General features: G+C 34.8%; 1 protein-coding gene across 3 annotated transcripts in view; it reads left to right on the top strand.

Annotated features, from left to right (window-relative positions):
- NCAM2 (neural cell adhesion molecule 2) overlaps positions 1-20,486 on the top strand; it is a 267,992-nt gene that overhangs the window by 143,023 nt on the left and 104,483 nt on the right. For all 3 annotated transcript variants that reach the window (XM_050978893.1, XM_050978895.1, XM_050978903.1), the window contains exons 5-7: positions 3,276-3,413; positions 7,723-7,840; positions 12,857-13,017. In XM_050978893.1, coding sequence (XP_050834850.1) covers positions 3,276-3,413; positions 7,723-7,840; positions 12,857-13,017 — 417 coding nt within the window. The remainder of the gene's footprint in view (positions 1-3,275; positions 3,414-7,722; positions 7,841-12,856; positions 13,018-20,486) is intronic.

A 20,486-nucleotide genomic window follows, 5' to 3' on the forward strand; every position in this document is an offset into this window, starting at 1 on the left:
GATTGGCCAGCTGTATGAGAAAAAGGTTTAATAAAAGTCTTGGTCTTCAACTTTTTCTAAAAGTTTAAATATTTTATTCACCAGCTCTTTAGTAGTGTCCTACTATTGGACAGTATTTTATTGGACATTCTGGCTCAAAGCCTGGTACATACACAGAAGAATTTGCAAACCATGAGCCAAAAATTCCTCCAGATTGGGTTGAGTGGCACTGGCAAGACATCAGCCCTTCTTGTCAGCCACACCACTTAACATGAGATATGACTGAAGGGGGAGGTCATGCGACTGACTGTTCCAAATCAGGCGTTTGAAGTTGAGCTGAGGGGTTTGAGTCCCAAAAATGCAGTGATGATCTGGAGTCATGTAATGCCCAGCTACTTCCAGATTCACCAACTCTAATCTGTTTAGTAAAGGGCACAATTTAATCAAGATATCCATGGAACTTCTGGTATACTCATGGGAATATCTACTGCTGTATCCATTTTTCTACAATGAAAGTTGAAAAGTTATCCAGCCAACATTTAGTTTTTGTTTCCTGATACTAAGTGAACCCTCATTTTTTCAGTGTTTTATAGAAATGGAGGTTATCCTGTTCATCTCACACATTCCATGTCTGTGGTAAAAAACAAAACAAAAAAACCAACCAAAAAAGGTTTACCAATGCTTAAAGGTTTAAATAGGGGCTGGATCTCCCCATTTCAAAACATTTGGAGGCATGGTTCTGAGTAGGTAATTGTGTAGGAGCAGAACAGGAAAATATATATTTTGTTTATGGTAGTGTATGAAATGGCAATAATATTCAAGCAGGACTTTACCAAACCAGACATAATTAGTGTAAATATGTTGATGATGTTAATGTTCTGTAAACTTCTATCAGGTGAAGCATGATTTTCTTTATTTTTTACATTTCTCTCTTCATTTTATGGTAGAATTCTTGCTACTAATACAGAAGTCATTTGTTTGCTAGTTGAAAATGAAAGTTAAATGCTAAATCTCATCATCCTCCAATACTGAAAGGTGCAAAACAGAACAAGAGCAGCAGCTGAATAACGGGGGCTCATGTTCTTCAAAACCCACATTCAGTGAATTGCAGGAAGTCATTCTCCTCAGAAGAGTGCATTAATATTGACTAGTTTTGGTGGGTTTACCTTGCTGAGCTTCCAGCCTTTCTCTCCCTTACCCTCCTCAAGAAGTTGACCTTGGCTGGACACCAGCTGTCACCAAAGCTGCTCAATCACCTCCTCTGAAACTGGACAGGAGAGGGAGAATATAATAAAAGGCTCATGGATCATGAGCCTAAGGACATGGAGAAATCACTTGCCAATTGCCATCATGGGCAAAACTTTGACTCAAGGAAAATACAATTTACAACATAATCAGAGTAGAATAGTGAGAAATAAAAGTCTTAAATTGCACCATTCCCCCACACCTTCTTTTTTCTCAGGCTTAACATGACTCCAAGCATTGTTTCCTGCTGTTCCTTCCTCCTCAGGGGAGGACTCTTCATACTCTTCCCCTGCTCAAGTGTGGAGACACCTCCACGAGCTTCCACAATGCTTCCAACAGCCTGCAGCTCTTCAAGAGCCATTCCAGTGTGGGCATCCCAGTCCTGGCACAAAACCTGCTTTGGCACGGGTTCCTCTCTCCATGGGCTCACAAGGAGCCTGCTCCAGCACAGGTTTCCCACAGGGTCACGGGCTCCACCTGGTCTGACCAGGTCACATCCAGGGGCTACAGGAGGATCTCTGCTGCCTTGTGAGCCTGATGGGCTGCAGGGACTCAGCTGCCTCTCTATGGTGTGCACCATGGCCTGCCAGGGAATCTCTGCTCTGGCACCTCCTCTTCCTCCTTCTTCACTGACCTGGGAGTCTGCAGGGTAGTTCTGCTCAAGTCTTCTCTCTCCTGCAATTGTTGTTGCACATTACATTTCCCTTTCTTACATCAGTTATCCCAGAGCTGCTGATGACCTCGGCCAGGGGCAGGTCCTTCTTAGAGCCTGCTGGCAATGGCTCTCTAAGACTAGGGTGAAACTTCTAGAAGCTTCTCAAAGAAGCCACTTCTGTATCCCCCCCAAAGGCTTGCCAAAAAGCTAAAGACAAGAAGATTATGGGAGAAAATGAGACAAAATGTGTGTTGAGATAAGACAGGGAGAATGCTCACCGGCAGAATGGGTTTGGCCAAAGGGAAAATTAATTGAATTTATTGCAAGTTAAATAGTGTTGAATGGTGAAACATAAACACAAAATTAAAGCAATATATCCCCTCTCCTTTTTTCCCAGACTTTACTCTTTCCTTACTGACTCCTCTACCTTGCCCACCCAAGGAATGCAGGAAGATTGGGGAATGGGGCCTGTGGTCAATCTGTAACATTCCCAGTGTGGATCCTTTCTCTGGGTTGCAGCTCAGGATGATTTGCTGTAGCATAGGGTCTTCCATGGATTACCAAGGGGATATCTGATCCTTGAGGCCAACAGATCCACACATAAACCCAATACACTAGTTCAGAGAGAAGGGAGAGGGCAAATTAAATTCAGATCCAGTTTACTCCTGAAGATTATAATTTTGCTGCTGCATGTGCAGAAAAGCATGTACATGGTTTTCTTTCAGAGCCTGATTTTACAGTGTCCCTCAGCTCCTCAAAATGTCTACTGAATTTCAGTTTATGCTGGCCTTTGCAGAAGATGGAGTGCTTTCTTTTTTTGGGTTATGTCTTTGTTGCCATTTCTGTGAAGTGTTAGAGGGTGGTGAAATATATCATTGACCAAGAGTGAATGAAGAAAGGAACAGGAGGAGGGAAGGAGGGCAAGCAAGCTGAAAATCATTTAACATTGGGCTGTAAAATGGGCACAAAGACAGATAGTCTAGATAGAGAGGGTAACAGCATTTTGTTACTTATTTTATTAAGAATTGCTCAACTTAATTTTTGAGTCTTTTTTTTTCATTTAATCATTTTGTTATTCTGTGTAAATGCTCACAAGTATTCCACTCATTTTGCAATAAATTGTTATTTAACTTACTGTTGATTACTCCTTGGAGTAAGTAGGAAACGATGGATGGAGGATCCAGATTGAATTCTAGGAAATTCAATGTGTTTTGGAATGAAGAAACGCCAAATTTCTCAGCCTACATTTTCTTTTATAATGTAAAAATGTTTTGTCAATGAGTATTCTGATTGTACAGAGAAAGTACTTAAATAGTATTAATTTAAGTTAAGTTTAAGTTCCTCATGTCTTGATTTACTTGATTTATGCCACTTGATCTCTTATTTTCTTCTCTAGATCGATTTGCCATATTAGCAAACAATAATCTCCAAATTCTTAAGATCAATAAAAGTGATGAAGGAGTTTACAGATGTGAAGGAAGAGTGGAAGCAAGAGGAGAAATTGACTTTCGGGACATAATTGTTATTGTGAATGGTAAGGAGTAAAGTTGACGAATTGACTTCTTGCTTTATTTGATTATTACGGCCTATTTCAACATGTATCAACTTCTAAAAAACCCTTATTAAATTGTTTGATATAATTGTCACATCTGTTTAGTACTGGTTTCCTTTAAATGTAGTTCCATAGTATTGAAAAAAAAAATCTACTATACTATGTAAATAGAATTCATTACATTTCATAATATCAGTAAATATAAATAGGTAAAGCGTGGATCATTATTATTCATCATTTACAGTACAATAATTATTTCAAGACTTGGATTTCAGATTGTAGTAGTTCAGTTCAGTCTTTTTTTCAGTGTTTTGTCATTTACTCTTAAAAAAACCACACTTGATTTTTCATATTTTTTCACCTTCACTATGTAATATACTATATGAGCTGCCCCAAAAGTCACAGGTAAATTTTATGAACAGTATTAATTACAAATTTTATCAAATTTTATTTTTGTGAGGAACAAAATATGTGAGGAGTTACCTGAAAATTTGCATTATGCATTTTATTAGTTTATAATAAACCTCTAGGAAGGAAAATCAATGAATTGAGACAAGAGGGAGCATTTAACTCAACCTCTCCTAAACTCTGAACTGACCTGGTGAAAGATAACTATCTCTTCATATATAGCGTGGAAAGGGCACTGTCCATAAAGGACATTTTTTATCTCTGCAGTCTGTTTAATGTCAGCTTTTCAGTGAAATCAGTGTGTCTCAGGTTCAGAGCTTTAAAGGCTTTGCCCTTGACTGGTCTTTCCCAGCAAACACAAGGCACTATGTAAGGTGAAGTCACAGCTAGTGTCAGCAGGAAGAGCGGATTCTGCCGCAGGTATTTCTTAGTCAATGCTGTCAAGCAGCAACATCTGAGGCAGAATTCTCTAGATTGCTGTGGGTGGTACATCCTGGTGCTGCATTACCACGACTCTAGCTTATGTACAATTCCAACAGTGCATCTGGTAGCATTTAAAATGCCAAATGAGATTTTCCTCTGCTTCTATTTGTGTAGAGGGATATGAATCCACCTTCTAAATACCTTTCATCTCTATTTATATGCAGATGAGCTGAAACAGTCTGTATTTAAGCTAAAACATTGGTTTGCAAACCATGGTCTGACTTCACATCATTTTTTGCTGAATTGAAAAAGAAAAAATCTGGTCCATCTTATATTTATTATGACTCTAGGCAAGAAATTTACACTCTAAACTTCAGTCTAGGGAGGAGAAGGAGCTGCCAAATAAGTGATTATGACATGGCTGGTCATGTAGAATGACATCAATTAAGAGCTATTTCCTGCTTCATTTATAGTAATAAATAGGTTTGCCTACAAAAAGTTGAAGGGATAAAATTTGATCCAAAAAAGCTTTTAGAGTAATGTTAAAACGCAGGGGGAAAAAAATTGTCGTGTTTTTTGGTGAAAAAAAAGCCTATAAATGAACTGGATTCAAAAACAAAAAGAAATAAAAAATAAAAAGAAAGAAGAGAAGGATCAGTCTATAGGCCACCAAAAGATACATGGCCATGTTTCCACTGCATCTCCTTTCCCAAAAGAGGAATAAGAAATACTTACTTTGGAGGATACTTTAAGCTTGCAATAAAAAAGTATTATCATGAAAGTATTTCTATGTAAAAGTTATTCAAATTTAGAGCTTTACTGTTGATTTACTCATCTTGTTGTCGTCACTGTAGAATCTACAGGAATATGCAAGATCTATGCTAAAAATATTTCTATAATAGGAATCACAGAATGAGGTGAATTGGAAGGGACCCACAAGGAGCATCAAGTCCAATGAAAAAGTTGTCCAGTTTTCAACTAAACCAGGATAGAAGTATGTAAGGTCTCCAAAGCAGGAAAAACTGTAACAAAAGAGCTTAGGGGTCCTTTATGAAATCTGGCATACCATGTTAATTGTAGTAGTTCATTTTCTTTAATTAAAGTTTCCATATGAACAGTTTGCAAATTTACTAAAAAATAGTTAAATCTTGCAACAAAGTTTGATATCAGGGTAATTTCCAACGTATGGAAATCCTTGGAGGGTTATAATGGGTAAGAAGTTGACAGCTGGATTATCTCTTAGAAATCTAATGTTTATGTTTCTTTTCTACTTTCAACGCTAACATTTTTGTAGCATTTCTTTTCTAGAAATATTTACAGTGAGATCTGAATGTCACGATTTTCTGTGATTACAAATGGTTGATATAAAGGAGAATGAAAAAATTCAAGTCCTCCTGTAAACAAAAGTTTCTTTTACTTTTCTTTTGTCTCTCTTTGGTTTTCCCTGTTCTTTTCTTTGTTTTTTTTTAAATTATTTTTCCCAAATGTACTACTTCAATTTACTTTTTACTATCTGAGAAGTTCCATAAATTAAATAGTAATCCTGATCTCATTGAAATTAATGAAAGAGAGCTATTTACACAGTTACAAGGGACTGAGTTTTGCCATTCTGCTTTAAATATGAAATGAGAGAGACTTACCAGCATACCTTCATTTTGCTTTTCCTCTTGTAGCTTTACACTTTATATACAACCTATGTACGTACAAACTTGAAAACAGATTTATTTCTTGAAAAATTATGAGCAAAATTTTACTTTTCAAAAGAGAAAATATTATTTCATTTCATTGTCATTGCAGTATCTCTTGGAAGATTGAAGCACTTAGTAGTTACTTAAGTAATGCACTGAGCAGTCCTGTAGTTCTTAGTGGTGAACAGTGAAGATCCTGCTACTTCTAGCAAAGAATTATCTCCTCATGTACCCAACTATTTTCAAGGTCCAGACATTAGAATGCACTGCAAAATAGCTAAAATGCTTTAAAAGTTTTTAAGTAGCATTGTGGGGTGTTATTTTTTTTTATTGGAGATGGACGAATTCCCGTTGCACAGCGGAAGGGGTTTGCGTGCTGAGTAATGGCCCATGCAATTTCAGATAGGAAAGAAGTGATCTGTGAAACACCATGAAACAAACCATTAAAAAGTGTGAAAAGTACATAAAGACACACAATTACTTATCATTGATAATTCTGGCACGTGATTTTATATTCATTTGATATATTTAAGATTCAGAAGTGAAAAGGCTGCTGAAATATTTGGTAGAGAGCCAAAACAGTTGGTTTTCAGGAGTGGGTGAGAAAAATCTGGTGGAATGCAATGGAACACTAAAAACAAATTCATTGTGGTTGGCTGTTTCATCTTTTCACTAGTAAAGAGTAAGGATAAAAAGGATAAGTGAGTCACTCTGTCATCTCCCAGGATGTTCATGCTAGCTGACCTCTATTTTGTGAAGCTCTAATCTTTTCCCTTTCCTCTCACTTTCTGTGACATTCATTCTTCTCCACAAATCAACTTCCATCCAATCTGCTTGAATTGTTTTTATTTGTATGTTTCATAGAATCATAGAATAATTTGGATTGGAGGGACTTTAAACACCATCTAGTTTCAAACACCTGCCGTAGGCAGGGACATCTGCTGTACCCAGTTCCTCAGACCTCCATCCAGTCTGGCCTTGAACCCTTCATATTTGCATGGTAATTAATAAAGGAAGATATGTAAACAGATATGTTAAATATCATCCTGTGAGTTGTTCTGTTTCAAATATTATTGCTATTTTTTCAGTTGGGTAGAGGTTCTTTGAAAACTGTTATGATTTTACAACACTTAAACAATGTTATCATTTTAATATTATTAATGTTATAAATGGAATTTTTTTTTAATGAATTAATCCCATGAAGAACAGAAAGCATTTTTAACTGTTAGAACAAAATTAAATTCTTGGAAATACAAATGGATTGCATCCATTTGGTGCAAATTCCATTGGTGCATCCATTGCATCACATTTGCCCTTTGGAAGCTGGTGATATCCTGCCTGGGAAGTATGCTGGAGTTCAGTAAAAGGATGGACTATGCATAATCAAGACTCCTGTATACTGATCCCTCTTTTAGAAACACAGTCTAACATCAGGGCATAGTTTTATGTCTTATGTGTGTATTGTCTTATACGTGTTAGGTGTAACTTCAGTCATCTTAGAATGTTCTGAAAGAAAATTGAAGAACTGCTGAAAAAGAATTCCAAAAATTTATTCTATTAAAACAAAAAGTTATAAATGTCCTGATAATAATTAAAATCTTGTATTTAAGAAAAGTGAAGAAGTACTACTAACAATAATTCACATGGTAACTTGATCCCTAATTGTAACCCTAAATTCCCAAATTAGCAAAGGATCCTGCGTTTAAAATTTCTCCAGGAACATCTAAAATATTTTATTTTTCATTCATTGGAAATTATGTTTTATTTTTCAGTCCCCCCTGCAATCATTCTGCTACAGAAATCCTTCAATGCCACGGCAGATCGAGGAGAGGCAATAACTCTGTTCTGCAGAGCCACTGGGTCACCTCCACCTGAGATCTCTTGGTACAGGTGAGTTCAGTCGAGGTCTCCACATCAGAGCACATTGTTTTAATGGGTCCCAGTCTTCTGCCACAGTCCATTCAGCTGTGCAACCTTAATTTCTCCACTGAATTTTAAGAGAATTTTCTGTCCATTTCTGTTCTAGCTGCTAAGGCTGGATTAAGCATTAATGTGTGAACGGACTCACACAAATTCAGTTGCACTCAGGTTGCCAGCAAGTGAGGTAAATGTAAAATGTAATAAAAATACCATATTGTCATTATTTCTTCATGTGTGAGTGAAAAAGAAATAAGTCCATATCTCAAAAACAGTACAAGAACAATCTAACAATGACTTCTGCACATAAATGCACAGATGTGCATTTATGCAATAAATATTCAGTAAAGGTCACCAATACTAATAAAAAAAAAAAGGTTACACTTTCCACATTTGTAAAAATAGATTTTAACCTTAACTCTCTATTTCAATGAGATTCAGAAAGAGGTAAGAATTTAGACACTTGTAGGATCCAGGAATGTGTCATTGAATAAGTTTCAGTGTAACTTGAAAAAATTTTATCTATATAAAATACTTTGAAAATGGAATTGCTTTTAAATCTCATGTGTGTTTTTTTCATTATATCAATGACATGAGCATAGTGTAGCTATGTCAGTTGGGAACACTTACCATATAACATTTGTAAAAATTTAAATATCTATTTACTCTGTGTTCTTTCAATTTCAACAAAGATGTGCATCATTCCTGGAATGTAAAGTATCTCAATACCTCAAACCAGTGCACATTTCTATTTTAGACTTGAATAATTTGCATCTACTGATATTATTTCAAGTGGATTAAAAGGTCATCCCATTTTCAAAATGGGCATAGAAGTGATTTTCATCAATTCTTCACTTCCTTTGGAACATTTTAACAATGTTAAATTAAGTTTCTCTCCTTTGATATCTTAATCTTGTTATGCCATAGGTCAGTTGTGAAGTCGAATTTTTCTCTCATGCAATTTGAATCCCAGGAGATGTAAATAAATAGAATGCAAAGTTAATTCCTTCATGTGGCTTAGATTTCAAAATTTAGTAAAGAGAAGGAGAAATAAACCCAAAATGTGTACAGCCCAAATCAAAGAACTGATATTAAATTCAAATCATATTATTTTTATTTGATGTCTTTGAAGTACTTTTTTAAATGTCTTTCCTATCTGACCAAAATTCATAAGAGTTGCCTGAAATCTTCTATCCTAAATGGTTTTGGTGTATAGCAACAAGCACCATGATATATATTAAGGAAGGCTGCATCAATTTCCACCATTTGTGGATATGTCCATGAACAGCTGTGGGATTTTTTGGATGTTTTATAAATACCATAGTACACACGCAGGCCAGGTGTCTTGGAGAGACACTTATTTCTGTGTACACTGATCAGAGCCCACTGAAGGATTTCCCTTTGGTTGGAGAGCCCTTCAGGAGCTAAATTTTTAAACCATTCATGAAATATATTTTGTAATGATTTTCCAGAAGCTTTTCAGGCTTGTGGACTGGATATTGAATCATACATGTGCAAACTTCTGTTCTCTTCCTCTGTCAGGAACTATCTCATAATGAGGAGTATTGGCTAATGTCCCTCCCTTCCCTTTTGATGTTTTTTTTTTTCCCCTTTGATTCTCATTTAATTTCATCTGATTAGGGTGCAAATTCTTGTCAGTAGAAAATATTCTTGGTTTTTTGGTTTTTTTTTTTTTTTTTTATTTACTGACACTGAGATTTCGTAAAATGATACATCCAAAAGAACATTTATCCCAGAGACAAGATATTATTATTGATATGCAAGCAGTGGGAAAAATTAGGGAAGAGAATTCTTTCTATTTTTAGAGGAAGAAAACAATACTAAGTGGTATTCCAGTCCTAAATTTCTGCATCAAATTTCTGAAATCTCTGTCCTGAAATTTTCAGGTCCATTTTGAGGACCATGATTTCATAATCAGCTGGTCTCTTCTCCTGTCCTTGGTCTTATCTAAAAAGTATGTCAAGATAAAGACCTTGGTTTTCTACAATAGTTCAGACAGGGGTTTTATGAAATTATACTGAGCATTGGAAAACCTTATCAACATATTTTTTCTTGATTTTGAGAAAAATCTAGAAAGCATTGTCAGTGAGTGCAAGGGAAATTAATCTAATTTATCTGATACTAATATGCTTGCCATCCACTGAGAAGCTAACTGAGTATGTTTTTTAGAATTAATAGCAAATTAGTCCCTATTTTGTCCTATTTAGTGTGCTTTTTGATGTTGAAAGCAACTTGGTACTAAGCTCAGTTTATTGTGTTTCAGTTTTAATAAACAAATGAATTTAATAAAGTTTTACTAGTAATATTGTAAGGATTATAATTATTGGTCACAGCAAATTAAGGGAATTGTGCTCAGTTTTAAACCCAACCTCACCTTTTATCTATGTGAGTTCAGTCATTTTATTTAATTTGTCTCAGGTTAAACATTTTTAAAATGGGCAGGTGTAATGAAGTGATGTGATGGAAGGCTGTTTTCTGAATTCTCTGAATAGCTGGGTCTAGCTAATGGCCTCAGAGAGATGGTGTTGGATATTTTAACAGAAAATCATAATTATAGCTTTTCCTGATGTCTCATTGCAAAACATTCTGAAGTATATTCAGTCTCCTGGAGAGCTGTGGAAAAGCATTGATAAAAAGGGTGGTAAGTTATTTTTTTACTCCATTCTGCTGCAGGTTTTTTACTTCATGGGGTAAAATGTGTATCCATGCTTTTTAAGGTGGTTCAAGACTGAGGACTTGTGTTATACACATTTCCATGTTCTTCTGTCTTTGTTGCCTTTTAAAATGGGCTCTCACACCAATATTTTCTCACTCAGGCTGATGAAGTGTCTTTATTAAGGTCTGCAGAATCTGGATCTATTCAAAGAAAGTCAATTAAAAACTTTAGTCAATTAAAAACTAAATTATCTCAATTTTTACTACCCTTGTTTCCTTTTTAATTTCCAATGAACTGATTTTAACAGATCAACTTCAGATAGGCCATGAAAAACATCTCTATTTTTAAAATCAGATGACACTACTATTGAAGGAACTCATATCTATGTGAGTTGACTGTAAGCAAGTTACTGGACAAAACAATAGTCTCAAGCTTTTAGCTCTTTAAGACACTAGCTAATGTGGTGAAGTTGAACTATTTATGTTGACCATTTTTATTTCCAGGTGCTGATGATATTTAGTTTTGATCAAGTTAAAATGGATGCATCTGAACTAATATATTTTTCTCCAAAAATCCTTTAGTGCACTTATAAAAATTAGTCACTTTGAAATACCTTGTCAAGAAGAAAGAAATTCCTGCTCTGTTTCATATATGTATATATTTTGTTGATATTTTGTGGACTAAGAGAATCTAATTAATTCTCCATTGAACTGGTATCTCTGTTGAAGCTGATATTACATTAATGTGAAGCATAACCTTCAGAAAGGCAATGCACTAATGGAATTAAATTAGCCAGGAGTGAAAGATAACGATCCTGATGTAACTACAGGTCATGAACTGGAAATCTTTACTCAAGTGAAGAGTCCTACTGAAAGCATGGTTTATAGCTGTGGAGATAATTTACACTGCTAAAGTTTAGCTGCATCAATTTCCTGGTCTTTGCTGACAGGACTTAGAATTATCTTACAAAAGAAATAATCCACTTTAAGTATCCTATTCATGTTTTGCTGTAATCCAGTATCAGCATCAACATGGATCTCTCTGCTCACTAGAGGGTCCAGGGAAATACTCATAATCTCATTTCTGCTGAGAAACTGCTATAGATATCAATGATTGTGAAAACAGGTACCTGGAAATTACTTCTACCCTTGAATACATACTTTTGTCTCCTAATAGAAATCACTAGGGGGTTTTTTGGTGCTTGGGAATTTTTGGGTTGTTTGTTTCTTTGTTTGTTGTTGGGTAGTGGGTTTGGGTGGCTTTTCTGTTTGTTTTTTTTTTGGTTAGGTTTGGTTTTCTGTGAGATTACCTAATATGGAAAATTAGGCCTTTCCTGTTCTGTAAAACAGTTTCTGTGATTTTCTTTGGAAAGGAAATAAACAAGTATCATAATCATGTCTTGATGTTGGCAGCTAAGTGGATTAGAATTATTTACAAAAAAGTGTTAGTACTAAGTGCAATCTATATAGATAACTAAAAGTTATGATTCTCCCAAGAAAAAAGCAGTATTCTCACTTTTAGCGAAAATATTATTTAGGAAAATACTAAATATATGTAGTTATCATTATATGAGAATAAAATGGAACTAATTTTTTGTTCAAATATTGAAAAAAATTTAAGGTGCTAAACTAGGAATATTGAATAGAATAGAATGTTTGAGTAATGCCCTCTTGAAAAAGCAGTTGTGTGTAAGCCAAGGTGCTCAAATGGACTGGTCAAGCCTCAATCAGACCTCAGAATTGCTTGCAGATTTTATTATTTCTGTACCATCTGGTCACAGCTCATTCTAACATCTGGAGACATGCCTGCTCGCTAAGTTGTGGCTAGGCAACAACAACTGAGAGGAAATAATTTGGATGGGTTCTTGATGTGCCAATAGGCTCTACGTGAATGTAATTTAATTTTTTTATACTTTGCTTCATTGTTACTACTGTGAACTGCAGCAGTTAAACTTGAGAAATATGCTTTTGATAGTTTCTCACATACAATATATAACCAATTTCCTTATGCCTTCCCTTGAGTGTGTGCCATATGTAAAAATCCTATTCAGAACCATTTTTCCAACATTAGGTCAAAATTGAACATTTAAGAATAAAAAAGGTATTATAGTATTTATACATATACATATATATATATATAATAATATATATATATTTTTTTTTTTTTTTTTTTTTAACCTGACAATTGAATTGTGATTTTTGAGGCTGGTGTTATAGCATTTCTTCCCTCTAATATTATTTTCAGCCTATTGATGCTTCTATAGCACATTGTTACTGGAACTTAGTGGCTGATTTATACCTTTTTTTTTTTAGGAATGGTAAACTTATTGAAGAAAATGAAAAATATGTCCTGAGAGGAAGCAATACACAACTAACCATAAGAGATATAAAAAATATTGATGCGGGTCCTTATATCTGTAATGCTAAAAACAAAGCAGGAAATGACAAAAAACAGACAGTGCTTCAAGTTTTTGGTAAGTACTGCATAATATGGTCCACCTTTCTTTTTAAAATGTAAACAGTAAGGAAATAGGTGTTAATTCACAACTTTCCGTTTAATAGTATTTCTGCAAGGTGCCTACTGATGCAGCAAAGTGCTTTCTGTATGATTTTACAACTTCTTTTGTCCCTGTTGGCTGCTTAAACCTTTACACCTGAATTTCATTTTGAAAAGGTTATCTTCAGCATTTGCTTTTCTGCTATTCACATGCAGTATACAATGGAGTGTTAAGTAGTGAATTCACTCTGGTTTAATTTAGAAGTTGTATGCTTGCAAGAAAACCAAGAGAAGGGGGAAGTTCTGAAAGGGGGAAAAGCAGGTTACCTTGACTTCTAAGCAGTGAGGATTTTCAGTAAGGCAATGCCATATAGAGATCTTCCTAACTTTTTTTTTTTTTCAGTTTATCTTTCTTGACATCTTTTTTCTATGTATACAATTGCAGGTGTAGTCCCAACAATGCTGTGTGTGCTGAGCTTCAAAGGATAAAAGTAATAACCTCAAAACCCTTGTTTCTCTTTCTATGTTCCCCCAACCCAACTGTGCTAAGGATTCCCTCCTTTACATAGAACTGATAATTTATTTGAAGTTTTGTGGAGTTATAACCTAGTGAGAGTGGGTATTCATGAGAATGTAAGAAACATCCTCAGAATCACTGTGCAAAACAAAAAGCCTGTAACTTATGAAAAACCTACAAAAATGAATGTGTTGGGGTTTTTACATTAAATAGAACTTGTATTATAGAGAAAGACAATTTCTATTTGAACAGTTAAATGCCATAATTAGGACAGAGGAAATAATTCCTGTCTAAAAAAAAATCAATTATTTAGTGTTTAGCATTAATTCCTAGCTAAAGCTAATAATAATTAATGAAAGTGAAAGAGTTCTACCAGGAGAGAGTAATATGATAATTGACAGCTCTGTTCCATACACCCCACTGACTCCTCTTTGGGTTGTCTCCAGCTCTGTATTCCAGCTGCATTGCCTAACCATTGGGCTGTTCTTCTGAGGTACTTGAGAGTTATTCTCAATTTCTTTTCAAAGGAAAGGTGATGAAATAAAATCTTTAATTTCATCCCAGCCTCAAGAAGTACAGCATCTTGGTTTGGAAAATTGAAACATTTCATTCAACGTTTTTTCCAAACTTAAAAAAAAATATATAAATGGAATTAATAGAAATTACTTTCTAGTTTTGATATTAATTTAGGGAATTTTCAGTCAGAAATAGCTGTGTGTGTTATAGAAGTAATTTTAAGTATTCCTGAAATTTACTTGGTTTACTTCCTTGCCTAGAGCAAGGAAATTTTTTAATGAAAGGGATAGGGTAAAAGAGGAAACCAGATTAGAGTGAGGATTTCCTATATATATATATATATATATATTCATCTTTTAGCAACCACTTTTCTGGGGACTCCATAGAAAGCAAAATCCTACTCTTTTAATGGATACAATGAGTTGGTTAAATCCATTATGAACCTACACATCCTAAACTCCTACATTTCATGGATTTTAATGTCTCCTACAATAAACTTCACTTTTATCTCTTTCACACAGATTATATACAGTCATTTATACTGCCAACAAGTACTTATTTTTTTTCCATTAAATGTGTTAAAGAAAGTGTCAGTCTGAAAATGGCAAGGCAGATGGCTGGTTATTATAGCTAAATAGTACACAAACAACTTCTTTATGTTAAATTGACCTATTAAATGGCATTTTTCTCTCTCACTTCATTAGCTTATTTGTCTCACATGTCTGCTAGCTTTAATTTTAATTTACAATGCAAACTCCTTAGGGCATCGACTACTGATTTTACAACATGGCTCTGGCTGTGTTAAAACTCATAATAACAGTAATATAACCATAATGCAATAAAAATACTGGTAACATTATAGAATTCACTATTTAAACTTTCTAGAACACAGGACTTTGGAACAGACAGGCTCATTTCAGGGTCATGTAATAGCTACATATTTAGTTTCCATGCATGACCTAGGTTCTTTAGTTTAACTTTGGGGGGGCTTTTAGTATCAATGCTAAAAATGCTAAAATGCTAACTCTGACAGTTTTTCTGCAGCTCTGATATAGGTGTGGAAACCTAAAGGCACATACCCTGCCTTCCCCAGTTCGTCTGTATCAGTGCTTTGTTCTAAAAAGGGAGAAAAACCCTGTTTCTCTCAGTCTTTGTTGATATGATTTGATTATCTCTGTCCTCCTGTTATCTGACATAGCTTTTTTTTGGTATCATTAGCAATTACTACCTAAAGATCTTATCTATTAATGCTTAGAAATTCTGCTAAGGTTTTTAATTCAAATTCATTTATGTTTTCCTACTGAACAGCTTGCAACCATAGGTATTCATTCTTCAATTCTTTAAAATATTCCCTGTATTTATTACTGTTTGGTAGCTATCACTTTCACTCATGCTGCTCCACTTTATTTTTTTCTTTATTTTTTTCTTCAGTAGTAACTATCCATATTTATAAATCTGTATGTTTAGGTACATCTAAATTATCATTTTTAATTATGAAATACCACATTTTTACATCTATGGAAAACTCAAAAAATTTCCAAAAATGACAGAGGAAGAAGCAGTTGATTTAAGATCAGTCAATAAATTCAATACATTGAAGCTTGCTACATCTTACTTTCTCCAGAGTAAACATTCATAACTTCATCATTCTTTCTCCAAGGTGATGGCAGTAGTCTTCATTTATGTTAGAATAAAAAATATAATCAGAGTAAATGAAAGAAAATTAGCTTTAATTAGACATTTCTGTGCTTAATATGAATAGTGTTTATATTCCCGGGGTTTTCATTTTGTTTGCTCTAGTTGCTTATTTCTACTTCTTTATCACTCAAAAACATGGTTATAGAACTTGATGATACTTAGCATTGAGGTTTTCAACAAGTATTCTCTTTTCTGTACTTAGGTCACAGAAAGCTACATCTATATGTTTAATAATTTATTTTCCTGGAAAGGAAAAATATTCTTTCTTTACTCAGAATCAATAAAAATAAAAATTTTAAGGGAGGTCTAGCATAAGTTAATTTGAAGTTCTATATGATTTAGGTGCTTTACCTCCATAATCAGTGAGAGGGCAGTCTGAGTAATATTTTATTGTTAAAGTATTTCATTGGCATTTCAGTGGGTTCTGACAAATGACTTCATGAAAATCAAATGAGGGGATACCTCCAAAAGCATTACAAAAAATTCTTTTTACTTAATGCATAGTTTAAAGACATACTATTTTTATTTTCTAGATGCTTTCTTAATTATAAACTCAATGTTGTTTAGTGGAAAAGTTTTTTCAGTTTTTTACATTCAAAATGTATTTTTATTGATTACTGAGAAAATATATGCTGTTATTTATATATTTTTTGTCATCTGACAGAGAGGAGGAAATATGATGGACCTCTCCTATCTTCTCCCTCTTGTGTTTCTTTCAAATGCTAAAATTCAAAATTTTTATGTTAATTTAGTCCTTCAAAATCCATTCATCTTGGAACCAAAAAGGCTGGCTTGTGCTTTTGAGACTGGGGTGACAAGTTGTCTGAATTTTTCCCTTATATTCAGTCTTAATGCTACATTCCTTTTTATAGTGCCTGGAGCATACCTTAATAATTTTCTTTTGGGCTTAGTAAGTAAATGTATATGTATTTTAATATGATTTCTGTGATTTGTTTTGTTTGTCAAGAGATGGTATTCAATATATAAATGGAAGCTTTTCATTTAAATTCACTGATACCTCTAGAAGGAGAATGCCATGGATCTGTGGATGGAGCTATCTCTGCCTGCTCCTTCCAGATATCAAAGTTCACCAACTGCAGCTTCACCAAGTACAGCTCAACACTTACAGATGTAATGTTAGTGATGCCTTGTGAAGGCTGACCTGGAACAGAGACTAGGTGGGAGTTACAAAGTAGGGATTTATTAGAAGACCTCAATGGATTCACCTTGGGCAGTGCAAGAGCCCCGCCAGGGCTGCACCCAAGATGAACCCAAAATGGTCACAAAACAGGTGACTGGTCACGAGGTCCCACACTTTTTTTAAGTTGTGGTCCGTTATCATATTGGAGTTAATTGTCCAGTTAAAGTTTTAGCCCATGCAGTCCCATCCTTCTTGTTTTTCTCTCTTCAGTCCACCATTGTTTATGCTCTTGGGCCTGAAATTTGGATCATTTGTCCTTGGTCCCAAGCTAGAAAAGGAATTGTTTTGTCTCCCTGCTCTGTGAAGAGAGCTCACTGTTCCCTAATAGGAAGCTCAGAACTACACACTAAAGCAGCACAGAATCTGAAAAATATAAAAGCTAAAACCTGAGGTGTCATAAGAATTTAATGCATTGTTTGCATTTCTTTTTGCTCCTTATTACTTCTTCACTTTTTTTTGAATACTTCTACTTTTTAAAATAAAAAATATCCAGTCTATAAAGACAGTGATGACAGTTGTCCCAGAAGACAAGTTTTAAACCCTTCTGAGTGTGAAGCAGTAATAGCATTTTAACATATTTCAATAATACCATTGAAAGAGAGAGACTCAGTTCATAGTGTGCTAAGTCAGGTCAGCATTTCATACTGGTCTGTGTGTGAATCATTATCATAAGAGGAATCAAATTTCTGAAACCTCTTTCTTAGACATTTCCATGCTGGGCTCCAGCTTGTTCACTAAGCTCAAATTGTACCAGGAGTTTCCAGGAGGATGGGGTTGCAGTTTTGCCACCTGATTCAAATGTGTCTGTGCAGGAGGACAGCAGGAAGGGATGATTGCTCCTGGGATGTATTGATCAAGTGATTAATCAGGCAGCCATACAGGCCTCTCACCAGTACAAGCAAGTTTGTATCAATATCAAAATGTTTAAAATAATTATTTTGGTGAAACATAAGCAGGACTATCTCAAGTTTTGGAAATGTGTTGCTTTCCAGGTTTGATGAAACTCTTTGTTAAAGGCATGGGTAGAAGTCTGTGAATTCAATAAACTGTGTACCTTTTCCAAGAAACTGGTTGTAAGCAAAAGCCTTAGGCTGCTATCCATGTTCATCATAAGCTTTATGGGGAGGCTGTATGTACACAGCAATGAGACAAATCCAGAATAGTCCAAGGAAGGAATCTGAGAGAAACTTGTTTACTTAGGAAATGTTAGGAAACTTAAAACCAACTTTCCTGGCTCAGAAAACAAACTTTCCAATCAGTAAATGTTGTTTCTTTATTTGGCATCATCACTCTGTTCATATTTAAAAATGCATGTCTAGTCATAATAGTTCCTTACCTTAGATAATTTTAATGAAGTTTAGCTCCTTTCTATATTCAAGCATTCTTTCATTTGAACCAGGTCATTTAGCTTACAAATGTTTCAACTACATCACAACACCTGTATTCCACTATTTTTGTCTGAAGAAAGCAGCAAAACCCTGAAGGCTTCCTGAATTTGCATTCCAATGCTCTGTATTTTTATTTGCTTCATAATTTCTAGAATCCAAAAAATCAAATACCAACTCAGTTTGAGAATGACCTTATCAATTTAGAAAGAACAGTTAAAAAATTGGAGGCAGGAGGGTGGGGGCAATTACTGTTCCAGTATTTCTGTCAATACTAGTTTTGGCATTTTCAAATACTTTTATTTACATGTACACAAATGTATTTTAATATTTTCCAATGTCCAAAATGTCATTGAAAAGTATTCAAACAGTATAAAAACTTCAAGTCAATAGTAAGTTATGACTTGTGACCTACAAAAATGAATTAATTAAATAATATCCCCCATATGAGCTCTCTTCTTCCGAGTAATAAGTGTCAGCTAGATGTATTTGATGATTAATCAGTGCTTATTCCTTTAAATGTCAGGTACTCTTGTCTAAAATGTCAAGCTAAAACTTTTTGTCTTGTAGTGATCCATTTGAAGAAGGTCTTAAAGGAATTCAGAATAAGTCTAAGGTTAAGAATTATTTTTGTGTTTTGAATCGTGCATCATCTTGAGCAAATTCCATTGTTTGCCATGTTGTCCAGATGGGGAACTCACTTTGATGGAAATAACTAAAACTTTTGAGAATTTTTGGCATGAAATACTATGTATGATCCCTCTAAAAATAAAAACATAAAAAGCTTTCTGTCTGTTATAGTTCATTCCTTTTTTCCAGGAAGGATGATATATCAAAGTAATGAAAGGATAGAACAGTTTGTTTTGTAGCCAGGTGATATGGCTATAGAAACAGAGCACTTGAGTGCCAATGTGAAATGCTTCATGGGCATTTGAATGATCCTGAAAGTGAGAGTGAATAATAATTAAAGTTATTTGGGGGTTTGACATAATTATCTTTTGTCTCTAATTCTGGTGGGTTTTTAGGTCTTTCCACTGACATCCCTTTAGGTACCAGAGAGGAGTTTTGAATTTTCTTGGCCAAATTGATATCCTGATGTAATTTGCTTGCTACCTTCTACTGCAGGCAATAAATCTGCATCCAGTTGCCATTTCAAGAATTCCTGATCACTCAGGGTGTTTTATTTCATCCCATGATCTCATTCACCATAGATTATATTATAATAAAGCAGGATATTAGTTCAGTTCTTTCTTAGGTAAAATGCTACTTGTTTCTTATCTCTGTGCAGTAAACACAAATAGTTTATTCATAATAGTCAAAGGTGAACAGACAGCAGAGAAGCAACAGAAGGAATATGGAGAAAAGGAACGAGAAGTTAGACCAAGAATTGTGTGGAGGGAATGGATATAAAAGTAGGTGATGTGCCTACAGATAGTAAGTTTGAACCTGCTTTTCTTATTCTTCTTGGTGATGCTGAATGCAGCATCTGCAAGACAATACTTATAACTGAGGAGTCATAAAATGAAACAGGAGAGTGGACATAAGGAAAACACCCCTCACCAGGACAGCCAGGCACTGCAGTAAGCTGAGGAGAGGTTGTCTACTCTCTGTTCATTACATTTTTCTAAAGAGTGCTTGACAAATCCCCGAGCAGTCAGACTGAGCAGGATCTGTCTGATGCTGTGTTGATGAGGGGGTTGGCCCAGAAGCTCTCCTGGTGCCCATTCCAACCTGAATGAGTATCTTTCCCATTTTAATCCATGAACAAAAGGCAATATTGCTGTTCTCCATTGCACACACTTTAGTAACCCCATTAGAAAACAGTTAAATCTCTTTATTTTCTGTTTCATAAGGAATATACCATAGTAGTGCTTCCTCAAAAGTGAAGCTCAGAGAAACTGCTTAGAAAATACATTGCTTTCACCAAAAGTACATAAAGCTGATGAAGTTCATCTAAAGAGCTGCCCAATTTTGATTAACTCATGTAAATTTTATTCACTGCTTTTGGGTGTAAACATATTGAATCATATTCTTATTACAGGATTACATGTTGGGTTTTTCAGGGGGATGAGTGTCTTCTTCAGTGTATCAGGGGAAGAGGTTCAGAGAAACTTATGAATCATTATATA

Source organism: Serinus canaria, chromosome 1, assembly GCF_022539315.1.
Source record: "Serinus canaria isolate serCan28SL12 chromosome 1, serCan2020, whole genome shotgun sequence".
Taxonomy (NCBI): Eukaryota; Metazoa; Chordata; class Aves; order Passeriformes; family Fringillidae; genus Serinus; species Serinus canaria.